The sequence below is a fragment of the Macrosteles quadrilineatus genome, unplaced genomic scaffold, assembly GCF_028750875.1.
Source record: "Macrosteles quadrilineatus isolate MER2022 unplaced genomic scaffold, UCM_ALF_1.0 Scaffold_2__2_contigs__length_208266976, whole genome shotgun sequence".
Classification (NCBI taxonomy): Eukaryota; Metazoa; Arthropoda; class Insecta; order Hemiptera; family Cicadellidae; genus Macrosteles; species Macrosteles quadrilineatus.
The window spans coordinates 72,711,411-72,726,348 of NW_026542595.1; the positions used below are offsets into that span (position 1 = coordinate 72,711,411).

At 33.9% G+C, this 14,938-nt stretch overlaps 2 protein-coding genes across 2 annotated transcripts in view; both read right to left on the reverse strand.

The window, feature by feature from the left end:
* LOC128985362 (lutropin-choriogonadotropic hormone receptor) overlaps positions 1-14,938 on the reverse strand; it is a 384,665-nt gene that overhangs the window by 208,635 nt on the left and 161,092 nt on the right. The gene's annotated exons all lie outside the window — the stretch shown is intronic.
* Positions 5,405-10,545, reverse strand: LOC128985359 (uncharacterized). Its single transcript, XM_054404784.1, has 2 exons — positions 10,502-10,545; positions 5,405-6,240 (listed from the first exon to the last, which is right to left on the reverse strand). Exons 1-2 carry the CDS (start codon positions 10,533-10,535, stop codon positions 5,471-5,473), a joined length of 804 nt encoding a protein of 267 aa, XP_054260759.1. The 5' UTR covers positions 10,536-10,545; the 3' UTR covers positions 5,405-5,470.

A 14,938-nucleotide genomic window follows, 5' to 3' on the forward strand; every position in this document is an offset into this window, starting at 1 on the left:
CAGTAAATCACGCTTTTAGACATTGTAATAGCAATATCATCATTAATTAGTTCATATCTTTGCATAATTATTGACAGATAAGACATTAGTTAAAAAGATAAGCTAGTTTGCATCACACCAGTCCACCATTGTACCTCCATTGTTCCACAAAGTTATGTCAAATATTATAATTCAATAAACCATCTTTGTGCTGAATTACTAACTGTGCACAGAACGAGTTCATCCCGAAAGTCAAATTCAATGAAACAACATACAATAAACAAAACGTAAATGTATTTTGTCCATCATATGGAATCGTTGACATAAATTATTAACAATGCCTTAAAATAGAACCCTATGGCAGTTTATGGTAAGTCTCTTCCAACTGCGGCAATACACTGCTTGAAAGCTATCACATCGATAAAAGACGTTTCGAAGTTAATAGAAATTTTATAAGGCAAGACTTAAGAAAAATAGTTGTACTTCGAAACACTTAAGTAGATAAATTTGATACGGCGATGGGGAAGTTAAAAGGAAAACATAATGAATGGGTGAAAACCGTCGAGAAGTTAGTAATTAGGCGAAAAACCGAAGTAGCTTTAAACTTTAAAGCGTCGGAATCCGCTAATTAAAGGGCTAAGCCGGGTCAGTCACGTGGCTCGACGGAAGTAACTGCTTTGCCAGTAGCTTATCAATGCTAACAATCAATGTATATTAAATAAGTACAATATTTGGATGGTAGGCTCAGCAAAAAAAGGTTTGCAAACATTAAGTCGCATTTCTTAATATTATGACTATTTTGGAGTACTGATTCTTTTTCAGGAGTTAGGCAACGCTAACCAGAAAAGACTTAAGAAAAGATTTAAAAATTCAAAACCTATATAACATATACTGTTGTTTCTATTGTTGGATTTAAAATTTAAAACTAATTATAACGTCCGTTTTTCGATAGCATATGTTTCCTAAATCCACTTGAAAACTTTTGATCTGATTGTTTTGAGGTGGATGAAATATCATGTTTAGGAGTACAGGGTTTTTAATGAGGGAAACAATGAAATAAAATAATTTAAAGATCCGAGACAAAATCTATTAAACGTGTTTTGGATCATTTAAATTTGGTGTTCATATAAGGGAATTTATAGTTTGAATATACAACTATTAGATATATTCCAAACCAACAAAACTCAAACTTGTCAAATAAGCATGCACTAAATGCATGTACAAAATAAATTAATTTGTAAATTATTATATTGAAAAAACTATACCTTTCCCTAATTTATTTGAGAAGTTATTAATTGTATTTGAGAATCATTACTTGTATTAGAGAAAATATTAAATGTAAATTAGATTAGTCAGTTGAATTTGAATAGTCAATTGTATTTGAGAAAGTATTACATGAAATTGAGAAATTGTTAATTTTATTTTAAAATTTGGGCTTTTAATTTGAGAAGTTGGTTATTCATCAGCTGAATTTTGAGTTTCTCACTATCAAATGACAAGTTCTCAAATTCATTTAACCATTTCTTAAATATAATTTAAATGACTTTGATGCCCTCTCAAATACAACTGACTGGCCTCAACTTTATTTGATGTTTCAAAAATATATTTGACGAATCTCACATACAATTGATATGTTCTCATATAAAAAGAACTGTTTCTCAAATAAAATTGGAAAGGTGTAGACAATAGTTGATTCTTAGAATATTCTCTTATAATAAGCTATTTTAGGTATACGATTACAAGGCATCCTTAAAATCAATATAAACACATTTTGGGACAGCTTATACTTGCCTAAAGGTACAATAATAGTTTTATGTAATTTATCTTTTAATCTACCAACTATTAATCCGCGTATCTTCTTAGACTGACAACTGTGCAAGTAAAGATATTTTATTTCACATTGTTAATTTAGGAGTGATTTTGAATTAGTATATGACATTCTATATGCTGTAACTTGAGGAATATGAGGAATAAAACCATACTCATAAAATACGAAGTACCGAATCCGTATATACTTAGGAATGTTTACAATCGATGATGTTTTTATTGTTTATAAAACACAAATTCTAAATACAGCATTGGCCTAGTGTTGATCTCATGTAGGTTATTGACGAGTTCATACACGTGTTCTCACCTTACAGGCCGTGTCATGAAGGCATCTTCAATATTTGACAATGAGTGCATATAATATGAGCGTTCGCCATCATGCACATTACGAATACTAGTCACCAACTTAAATTGCCAAATTACTTATGTTTTGGCCAAATGTCCCGTCAGTTATTTAAGTCTATTGAAGATTTAGAAGTAAAAAGTTGTCACTATAGATTCAGTTATTTTATCCAACATGCACCTGTTCACAAATTTTAAAAAATATGTGGTACTTTTAGCCACATATTTCTGAGAAAAGTTTGTTTGAAGAATATTAATGGAATATGTGTGTCAGATAGCTTCGAGTACTGATGTACTGTTTGGGAACTCTAACCCCACTTGAGTTGGTCAATGCAAGACCTGTTGTGGAAGGTTGAGGTTTAGCCAAGTAAATGTCTGCTACTTCCTGTGGTAAGAGAGCAGCTCTTAAAACTCTTCCGACCAACACACTCAACACTATAGAACCTCACAAACTATCTTCACCCAGACAGAGGTTTTCGCATCATACTATAGCTTCTTTGTGTTTTATCCTCACAAATAATGCTGCCTGAACCCAAAACGACGGGGCTGTAGTAAATAAAACATGTCGATTAAGAATTATCTGTTCGTAGTTAAACCTCTCTTTCATAATACAATTAACCTTTAGATACGTCTAATCTATACAGCCTTGTGGTAGCCGCGTCTTTTTCAGAAGGGGCCGCCACTATTTATACTGCGGAAAACCACAGTTTGAGTTAGGTGATTTTGAGTTTTTGTGATTATTTTTGCTCAATAAATAAAAAATAACGAGTGACTAAAGCTACAAACTAACCTAACCTAGCAAAGCTGTACAACAGTTTAAAAAGTTGCAACCCTCTTATTAAAAAGACCCCGGAAGCCAATTTGTAATTAATTAAGTGAGAGTGAACTTCAGAAAACACATATTTTATGTTTCATTTTAGTTGTCCTATGTGTATTAAAAATACTCCATAAATGGTTCTAAGGTTTTAAACCACTTTACTTTCGTGTGAGATTTATAGTAAGGTAAACCTTTTTAGTTCTGTTTTGTTAAAAGGTTGTTGATTATAGCTTTAAAATTATAACTGAATGTCTGGGTTTATTCGTATTAAAAGATTCTACACTTATCCTTCACTCACGATCACAATATGCTGATGAGTCAGTGTTAAATAAACAAACTGTCAATTTAATAAGTTTAAGGCTACGATTATACTAGGACGCTGGCGTCCCACTTCGAGCCAATTAGTAATCATGGCTCGGGTTTGGTTCAATTTAATACAATTCTTGGTACCTAATATTTATTCACAAATGACATGTGGATTCATGTATAGTTAGCCACAGAGAAATACAAAGTAAAAATAACAACGTTTGCAGCATTGGCTTTACCGTAGCTCTTGGAGCCACTCTGAGCTATGACCATCGATGTATATAACCTATTAGGTTATATACATCGATGGCTATGACTGAGGAAAATTGTAAATGTATCATTTCCGTGTTATAATGGGGTTGTAGCCAGTTAGAGTGAAAACTTGCGTAAATGAATTACTCCAACAAAGGAATGTAGGAGACTCATTGTTTTGCTGGTTAATGTTGGTGTTAAGTACAACAAGTTTTCAAACTAAATGCACCACCTACTGGAAACTATATAATCATTGAAGTCACATAATCATCAAAGAATAAAAAGAGAGAAAATAAAACTGTCCAAGTTTTGGACAAGCAATCAATATTCAGTCCTGTTTAGTGTAAATTTACGCCTTAGATAAACCATGAACGTCAACCATGTTAATATTGTTTTAGTAATTCTCAGCAATACATATTAGACACGGAATTACGGTGTCAGTGTTAGAAAACAACTTGGATATTGACTTTGACAGTCGGCAGGACCGCCGGCCATCTTGAATTTTCTGCCCATATTGTATATCTGTAGCCCTGACATTGCTCACTAGTTACACAAATAACTATAGGATGCAATACTAATCTTAAGCTTTGATACGAACAACTTTTGAAGGTTTGTGCGTTTTTTTTAGGAAAACCTTCCAAAAATCTTGTAGTAGAGTTATGCCGGAGGTTTAAAAATAGTATTTTTCATACAGTCATCCAACAAAGTGGGCTTCCTTGCACATACTATTTACAGAAAGCCTTACTTTGGCGCACAGTTTTTACTTTGGCGCACGGTTTTTACTTTGGCGCAAACACCAGTATTCTAACCAAACAACACAAAACTGCGTGCTTTTATTATGCCGGTAATCCGTGTACGCTTGAAAGTAAGTTGGCAAAACTAAAAGATATTACGACTACGATCATCTGGTGCAGCGTTTCACATTTCGTTCAATGTTTGGATTTAACTTAACCTAAAAACGTGTTGTACAGTGTATGAAAGACTTATTATTTATATGATTTATAGTAACTGTAGGAAAAATATAATGTGTAACGCTAGTGCAAACTGCGCACTAGTTACACACATAACTATTGAAACTAACAAATTGATTGGCAAAAGCCAATTGCAACCGCAGGGATCCTCAGATTCTGTTACAAAAATACCCCGCCGCAGCAAACCTGCAGACTAAGCAAATTTAAATTTGTCTGATTTTATATTACCCTAGTAATTTAGATTTAAAGTTAAATGGCTATTATTTTATTGTTCCCTTATTTTGTTCTCATTGATCGTAATCGTTGGAATCGGGGGTGTTTATTGGCGTGTTTGATGTACCTGTGAACACGTTTGTAGTGTGTTTGATTAGTTTTGCATATTAATTTCAAAATATCACTTTCCATTTACCGTTATTCTCAACTTAATTATCAGGTCATCTTCTTTATCCTAAGAAAAGTTATCACTTCTTGTAACTTAACACAGTTACAGACAGCTATCAATGATCAGTAAACTATCAACTATCAACAAACTATATAGGTAATGAACGGGATACTATTATTCAAAAGCAAAGTTTTAAAACAGCACAATCATATTTAAAAACTCACCCACTAGTAGAACGCATCAACTTAATCGCCGATTATACTAAATGCATTTTCATTCGCAAGGATGACATATTGTAAGAATTTGTCAAAGGCAAAACAGAATAAGCATTAATTTAAAGAAAACTTTTTTTAAAACAGTGGAGTCCTTGATATTAAAAAACTTTATAAATGTATGAATTTAATATAACGCCACTTTCTTCGTTAGTGTCTACTTCAAGTTTGCTTTTTACAATAAGTGTAGCAGAAAGTAATAAAAGAGCTGTAATATTATGAATTTTTATTGAACATTGTATTCGAAAATTGGTCTTCAGTCTCCAGCTCTTGTCCTGTTCCAACTACCGTTTTTCCTGAGTCTTTTCCTTCAACTGATTTTTTATCTTCTTCCGCTCCAATTCAAGTCTCTTGTTCCTTTTTCGTCCGTATTTTCTGCTGCTGTATCCTTCTTTGTCCTTTGTTCTGTTCCAGATTCTGCTAATCCTATGGGGGTTCCTTCTTCTGCTTTATTCATTTCTCCAGTTCCTTTCTCTGTCATTTGACCTGTTCCGACTGATGTTACTCCTGAGTCCTCAACAGATTTTTTCTCTTCTTCTGCTCCATTCCCTTCTCGTATTCCTTCTTCTGCCGTATTCCTTCCTGCCGTATCTTGCTGTGTCATTTGTACTGTTCCAGATTCTGTTACTCCTGAGCCATTTCCTTCATCTGCTGTATTACCTTCTCCAGTTCCTTTTTCTGTTCCTAGCTCTGTTCCAACTCCTTTTAACACTGCTTCATTTTCTCCTTTTGATTCTTTTCCTTCTTCAGAAATCGCTTTCTTACCACTTCTTTGAGTGTTTTTATTTCTGTACCGGTAGTTGTCAAACTCTATTCCTTGGCATCCACTTCCTTTACGGAAACAAAAACGGGTTTCATATTTTTCATCATAATATTTATCGACGCTGCATTTTTTGCATTTTAAGCCAGGATTGCAGGTATACGTGTAGAGCACTGCGTCAACATACCGTATAGTTGACACATACTCCGTGTAAATGCATGGCTCATCCGCATTACCAGTGGATTCGTGAGAAAATGGGTTCTTTTCTTGTATGTAATAGAAGTCTGACCAGCTGCTGATGCCAAACCAGCAGATTCCTAAGTCGATAACATCTAAAAAAAACTAATTTGTGTTAGATTTACATTTATATAATTAACATTGATAGTGACAGTTATTAATAAAAAAAAATCCAATAGAAAATACCCCCACCACAGCAAACCTGTCGACTAAGCAAATTTCCATTTGAATTGATTTTCAATAAAATGTTTTTAAATAACTGTAGGTTTAACCAGTACCTAGGTTTGCTGCTACAGGGAAACAAATAAAGTTTTTTTTTGTAAAATATTAATAGCTTAGTGAGAAGTAAATAAATTTATTTATTAAGTTTGATCAAAATATGTCCATAAACAAACTCTAACATTTTATAATATTCTTCATAAGAATAAAAAGGAATTTTAAATTTACAATTTTTTGATTTTTTTCTGTTACCAATAACTGTACAAAACACTTTGCTGTACAAATATTTTCTTAAGTTATAAGTTCTTTAAAAAGGTCTAGAGGGAAATTGGGAATTTTTGTGTTTTGGGGGTCATAAATGAGAAAACCCAACTTTTACTCCATAAGACCCCCAGTAAAACCCCGTTCCCATTGTCCGATCACGCTGATTCACGAACTCATTTAATTTTATCCCGCCTTCTCTACCTCAGTTCAGAAATCTCAATTTGGGCCACAGTAGCTATGTTGCGCCATTGAACAGTGCCGCGAGAAGCGCTTGCAGACGTTTAAGTCCTCTCAAATAACTCAGTTACAGTAACATTTAAAATATTTTTATACATATTATTATTTTAAAAAAAGCTTATTTAGAGTTTTTTACTATTATTATGTTCACTAAATTCCATGATTTTAACATGAACCGGAAGGATTTTTCTAAAGCAAAGACAATTGTAATATAGCTAAGAAGTATATGTTAGTATGTGAATACATCTAACGTCTTTCATTATGTTAACTGTTAAAAGTAACTGTTTTGCTTAAAAATAACGGGATCATTATACTGAGCTATGAAAAAAATAGTCCTTATTACGCAACTGTTTTTCAAATTGTATAGAAATCTTTGGCGTCTATGGGGGTCATCAAAGCTTATTAAGAAATTGAGTTCGTAAAATACTTCTTCGTTTTAGCGTCCATGTAGGGAATAAGCTAATACCTTGTTCTGTTGCCATGGACCCGAAACAAATTTACTCTTTCTCCTTAGTTAGTTTTGATGTCCTTAGCACGATAGCTAGAACGAAGATCATCTGATTTCCAATAAATTTGTTACAAACGGGTAAACCTACATTTATTTGAACAAGTTGCACTATGGAAATAGGATTTTATGGGGTAAAACAAATTTTCCTATTTATGACCCTCAAAACAAACAAATATGGCAATTTCTCGTCAAGTTATTTTGTAGAGCTTAAAATATAAATAAAGTATATAAGCATTGAAAATACCGCAAAACTGTAAATTTAAAATCCTCTATGAAGAATAAGAAAAGCGGTTCTAGTTTGCTTGTTTATGTATGTATTTTGATCCAACTAGGCGAATGTATTTATTTTGTAATAAGCTGTTAACATTTAACTAAAAATTCTATTGGATGTCTTCCCTGCAACAACAAAAGTAAGTACTAGGGTACTAGTGGTTGTACTAGTGGTAAGTGGTTGAAACTAGTGCTAATTAAAAAGGGAATAAATTTGATAAGTTTAGGGAAATATTGTAGTGAAAATCCAATCAGACAAACGGAGTTTCGCTTATTGTAGAGGATTGCGGTCGTGGAAGCATTAGGCGATCTCTTTGCTCGCACGGTTGCGCGAGTATTAATTGACACGAGTCATGCCTCTTGCTCGCACACTCGCGCGAGTATTAATTGACACGAGTCAATCCTCTTGCTCGCACGCTTGCACGAGTATTAATTGTCACGAGTCAAACCTCTTGCTCGAACCAGTATTAAGTGACACGAGTCATACCTCTTGCTCACACACTCGCACGAGTATTAAGTGACATGAGTCATGCCTCTTGCTCGCACGGTCGCACGAGTATTAAGTGACACGAGTCGCACCTCTTGATCGCACGCTCGCACGAGTATTAAGTGACATGAGTCATGCCTCTTGCTCGCACGCTCGCACGAGTATTATGTGACACGAGTCGCACCTCTTGATCGCACGCTCGCACGAGTATTAAGTGACATGAGTCATGCCTCTTGCTCGCACGCTCGCACGAGTATTAAGTGACACGAGTCGCACCTCTTGCTCGCACGCTCGCACGAGTATTAAGTGACACGAGTCATAACTCTTGCTCGCACACTCGCGCGAGTATTAAGTGACACGAGTCATGCCTCTTGCTCGCACGCTCGCACGAGTATTAAGTGACACGAGTCATAACTCTTGCTCGCACACTCGCGCGAGTATTAAGTGACACGAGTCATGCCTCTTGCTCGCACGCTCGCACGAGTATTAAGGGACACGAGTCGCACCTCTTGCCTGCACGACTTGGGGTGTTCATAATGCTGGCAAGTTCTCGCGTATTGCTGCAGTCAATGTTGATGCAAAAGTATTATAGTCTTTTGAGGTTTTTAGTAGTGGATAGTGAACTATTTAGGGAAGAATGGATGAACGAATATTTTGTTGACAGGGAAGTAACCGTATTTTGAGGCAGCCAGCACTACAAACTCTTTTTGATAGTATGACGCATAACATGACTCAACAAATATAGCAGAAAATATCACCAATTATGTCTGAGAAATTGTTTATTGTCACTTGCGTCACAAATTGGTCTTTCACTACGGACCCACTCAGTTTAAGGTTAATCCATTTTATGATAAAGCAATTCGATCAGAGAAACACTACACACTGCGTGCATGAACACGCTTAGAAAACAAATAAATTATAGGTTGTACGAAACTGGTGATGCGAGTAACAGCACGCTCGCGCGAGTTGGTGCTTGTAGTATGATCACGCTGTGTAAGTTTTAACTTGTTTTTTTGTTTATCTAAACTGTTTGTTTACTCCTGCACGCACGTGCGAGCTCGCACAACTACTATACTCGTGCGAGCGCGAGAGGAATCTGATTGCAGCCTTATACAGGGCGTTGAAAAAGTCTTAATACACCCAAAAATAAATTAAACAGCTCAAGATAAAATGTTGTAACTTAAATATATCATTATATGATGACTTTGCTTTTTTGCAAAAAATAAAAGTTTTGCCCCTCCCCCACTAGGGTAGATAGGGGAAAATTCACAATATTCAAATGTACCCCAGTTCACACTTCATAACCTTAAGGACATTTTTAAGCTATATATGGGTCAGTTGTGTTGCGACCCATGTTGTGACCCCTCATTTTAAATGTCTTGTTAAAAGAAACGACCATACTGTATATAATAGCTGCCTAAAACACTTTAAAATGCAAATAGACATATGGGCTTAAAGAAATTGGTACAGTACAAATGATAATAAATAACATTTGACAACTAAACACAAATGTTTAATAACTCATTGGAATCTCAACTAAAAAAAAAAACAAAAACAATAATACACATAAAAACTATTAAGAACAGCTGATCTAGCACAATGCATTGTTGTTAGAAAAGTTATTGTTGAATCTCTTTGAACATACGTAGAAATTAATCATACTTAGAAAATAGGGATTAGAGTTTAATTTATTTCATTAATGAGAATTTTTTTGTGTTAAAAAACAATGTTTACCTACATAAACTAGGTCAAATATAAACCAAAATAAAACGAAAATTGTAATCTGACCATGCAGTTTTATTCCTAATAATGACAATAAGAGTTCAGATAACTGTTAAGAAAAACTTTTAACATCCAAATCAACTTCTGTACAGTCTAAAACAAAACATTCTTACATTTCGTGTAATGGACGGTGTTGGATTTTTCATTCCAAATCCATGTTAAAACGTTTTAGGCCGCCATTATGTGCAGGATGCACAAAATTTGCAATCATACCTAACGTTTTACTTTAACAAGACCTTTAAAATGAGGGGTCACAACATGGGTCTTTAAATTTGGAAATTTTGAATTTCCTCCTAAAAGGTTGTGAGGGGCGAAACTTGGATTTCTTGCAAAAAGCTCGAAAATTCATCATATATTGAATTTTTGAAGCTGCAAAATTTCATCTTAAACCGTTTAACTTATTTTTGGGTGTGTTAAGACTTTTGAAACACCCTATATATTAATGTTGATTTATAAAAAAGGTGATTAATTTAAATAGGATTGAATCGAATGCACAAAAGAAAACGCGTTGAAAAAAGAAATTCGGATACAAAATAGGAGTTCTAGGAAACCGTAAAAGTGTGTTAAAAATTGAAAATAAAATACTTACTTGCAAGAACTAGAAGCATGAAAGAGAAATACATGGTTATTCCAATAAACTTCAACTCGACTTAAACCAACCAAACGTTTGGAATATTTGATACGAGTGACATTTAACACTTGACTTTAATTATGCATGACAAAGTGTTAAAGTGATGTTGCTATCACAGATGAAAACATGCAAAATGTGAAAATATTCAACGTTATCCTTATACAGTATATAATACGTGAAGGCGATTTATACGAAACACTACTCCTCCGTTAATAATGGACGGATTTTTACAAACGACGTGTCAAAGTAAAGTATTTTTTGTGAAGACGCCCCCTTTCACCAATTCCTGTAATAAAAATCCTCGGGCTTTGCCCCACAGGCCATCTAAGTTGGAGTTTCTCCCATAAGATTAACATGAGGGAATCTAAATATTTAATTGGAAACTTTGTCCCCACTAATTTGAGAGAACGGCTGGGCGTAGGAACTTGGTAGAGGTGTCCAAAAAAGGTCTTGGTCTGTAAATGAGTTATCAAAAGAAAAACTAATCAAAAACCCTTAGGACTCTGCCCCAGAAGCCTTTAAAGATCCCTCTACAGAGTTGTTTACATTTTGGCCATGTGAATAATACTTTTTAATGAAACAGCTGTTCATTTTTAAATTGTATTTCAAACAATACACATTTATTGGGAGTTACTGAATTCTACCAAATAAGTATTTGCAATGTTATTTTCTGATTTTAAAACTGATTTTCTTCTTTATCATGTCATGTTTTGCAATATAACGTTCCATTACGAAATCAGTGGAAAATCCTTTTATCACAGCAATTCTTAAATTATTTCTTATTGAACTATCTTATATCTATTGTACGGGTTGGTGTCTGCCTTTTTCACCACTTTTGCCTACATTTTATCATATTATTCTACACATATCAAATATTTATGTAGAAATATTGGCTCTTATCGTGTCTAATAAAATCCAAACAGAAACTTTGTCTAAAATGGTACCCATCTTGACAAATTATTTGCACCTGCCTATATTACGGACTATGGCGCACTGGTTTGGTAACATTATTGAAAATAACATACATTTTGGCTGTAAAAGATGGTAACTTACAAAGAGAAAATACTATTTAAGCAGCTACTGTTATGACAGAAAGGTCATAATTCTTTTAAACTAGATCACATAATCCTTTATAAGATACGTCGATTAACAATATGTAAACGTCAATATATACGTAACAGCCAATTTACAGTATTTTTGCTTTTTGGAAATGTCCCATTGCTATGTCATTTGCATTATTTGTTGCCTATGAAGCCATATAAACGAGGAGGCCCCCCTAACAGTACAAGAATAAAAGCCAACTTCTCTTCAAGTATTCCACTACACCTAACATTCCGTAGAGAGATTATATTGACAACTTTATGTTATTGATAAGGCTGAGACAACTAACTGACATCCCCTATGTCAAGGAATTCCAGCTTTAACAGTAACCCCACAATCAATAATTTCTCAAAACTATGCTAGAGGGTTCATCATGGCACAGAAGTACGATATGAACTGACGCGACGCGACGAAGGAAAAAACAAACTTACGCTGTAACGGATATACCTCCCTTTGAAGTTAGAATATGTCTTCCCAAAAAATATGTTCTTTTGAAATAAAATCATATTACACTGATGAAATCACGAAAGTGTTTAACTACAAAAGATCCATCAATGCGATTTTAATACTATTTAAAAGTTCTTCAAAAGGAAGATATACCATGTAAAATACTAATAATAACTCCGATGACGTATGGTATGGGGAATATTTTATTCATTGAATGATCAACCAAATTTGGCAACTAACGCAATTAATATCATTATTGTTTTTACACTTCTTATTACTTATTACTCTTTAAACAATGATAAATGCTCAAAATATGTATATTTCACCCAATTTATCGCAGTTAGATGAATTAACGTAAGCCTTGAAAGTAACCGTCGATTTCGACGGGTTTCAACTAGTATTATATATTGTGTGAACTAAACTTATGAAGGGGTTGTGGAAAGGTTCGTTCATACCCATTTAATTTGAAATTTGATATGCTCTAAATAAATTCAAGACCATTTGTCAGATACGTCTTATTTTACTTGTATATGCTTTTACTCATATCATACAACTTAAATTATCACGGTCTGAATCCTACCACACCCATAGGAATAGATTTAACGATCAGTGGAGTTCATGGGGTTGAAGGTTTCCAGCTACATTCTCAGACAACCAAAAATCACTAGGTTAGGGTCACTCTCTCCCTTTCTAAGACGTGAAAATTATTTACTACTAAATAAATAAATGAGGTCTCTATTCATGAGCGAATTTCAGTAACAAAACTGTTTTACAAATCGACTCAAGTCAGGTCTTAAACTAATCAACCATTCTTAACACAACGAAACAAAATAAGATTAAATTACAAATTCTTTAGGCGAGTCTTACATTTTTTGTAAGACAATGCTTTTAGTGTGCATGGAAGTGCATTGTACTGAGCCGGCCAGAAGATAACCCACTTCTACCAGCATCAATACCAACCCTTATTGGTATGTCTAGCAACATACTACCAGTTGGCCTATAAATTTCGACCGTTCTTGATATGTTTATCGTTCGTACGCCAATACTTGTAAATACCAATGTGCTAATTGTTTATTGCTATGCATATTTTCGTGTGTAAATATCCTTCAAGCATCGTGCGATGTGACTTTTGTTCAATTAATGAATTTCTGCTGAAGATGAACTGACGTCAGTTTGAGACATGTTCAGCACGAAGTAAATACTTCTGACACCGTATATGTTAGCATAGACTAGTATGTTTTTTCTATGATGTTAGTAAAATAGATCTTCATATTATAATTTAAAATTAAGGGTGTCAAGGCTGTGCAATTAAAAATTATTTACTATATTTCTACAATCCTGTGTTAAAGGTTTCTAAATACGTTGCAAATGTGATCCTAGGTAAACAAAAAATATAGTATTACCTTTGACTATGTACTAAGCGTTTCATTCCAGTTTTAAAGTAACAGCAGTGTTATGAAAAAAAAGTAGATTTTTTGATCCAGCGGCAAAGTGTATTAATTTCAATCTCTTGTTTTATTGAAACCCGACTATTCTCAACCGAGATAAATGGGTATCTTAACTTAAGCTATAGAATTTTTTACTAATTAGCAACAAAAACTATGGAAGAAAATATAATTTCTACATCAGTACACTCTGTGAATGTCTCTCCAACTTAGTTTTTATAGAATAGAAAATTGGCCGAGGAAAAACTCGTATATGCTTACAGGTGACCAGAAACTAGTGTAAAACTAAAGGACTGATACAAATATTCAATAAAAACCTCTATTATGCTGGACACAGACCTTTGATTTTTTGTAATATTTAATCAGGTTAGGTCTACACACAAACTAAGCCCTTAGAGATCGCAATGATCAAGATTGATGTTCTTTGCGTTGAGAATACCCCGGACCAGGGTTTCTTACCTTCCGTCATCATCGAGATGACTACTGTCAACAGTCCTCTATAGTATGATACTCCAAACAGGGCCTTTCTCAACACGGGCGTTGGAAGGAGAGTGGTCTACGTCATCGGGAGTGCTTGGGCAGTAGATGCGATTGGGTGGCACAGCCTTGTCCATCCTTAATAAGTAAGATCGGAAATACATCACACAGTCAAAAATTGGGATTGTCATCCCCTACTCAAATTCACTGATTGGCCCCAGGTTAAACTTGCTGAAATTACTTTTAAGGTTAAAATATCCCCTCAAATATACTTCCAAATTATTTTCAAACTCACTAATGCAGCTAAAGGTAAGTGAATGAATGAAATATGAAATAATTAAATAATGAAATAGGCCTACTACAACTTGTTTTTATATTTTAGCGAATTACACATGTAGGGAATAAGCTATTACCATAGTACTCATGGTAAGACCTGGACCCGGGACCGATTTACTTTTTCGTTTTGAGGTCCCTAGAGGCCAAAAACAACACCCGTTCAAATTCAAATATTCAAATATCGTTTTTTAACGAGGGAAACAATGAAATAACATATTTTAAAGATCCCAGACAAAATTTATTAAACGTGTTTTGAATCCTTTAAATTTGGAATTCATAGTTTGAATATACAACTATTAGATATATTTCAAACCAACAAAACTCATACTTGTCAAATAAACATGCACTAAATGCATGTACAAAATAAATTAATTTGTAAATTATTATAATGAAAAAACTATACCTTTTCAAAATTTATTTGAGAAGTTATTACTTGTATTTGAGAATCATTACTTGTATTTGAAAAAATATCAAATGTAAAGGAGATTAGTCAGTTGAATTTGATTAAACGAAAAATGTATTTGAGAATAGTCAATTGTATTTGAGAAAGTATTACATGAAATTGAGAAATTGTTAATTTTATTTCAGA

What these genes read in the sequence shown, in the direction of transcription:
- LOC128985359 (XM_054404784.1), bottom strand. Translation starts at nt 10,535, where the DNA reads ATGTATTTCTCTTTCATGCTTCTAGTTCTTGCAA. An exon ending in CATGCTTCTAGTTCTTGCAA is followed by an intron (nt 6,241 to 10,501) that starts GTAAGTATTTTA and finishes AGTTTTTTTTAG; the next exon opens with ATGTTATCGACTTAGGAATC.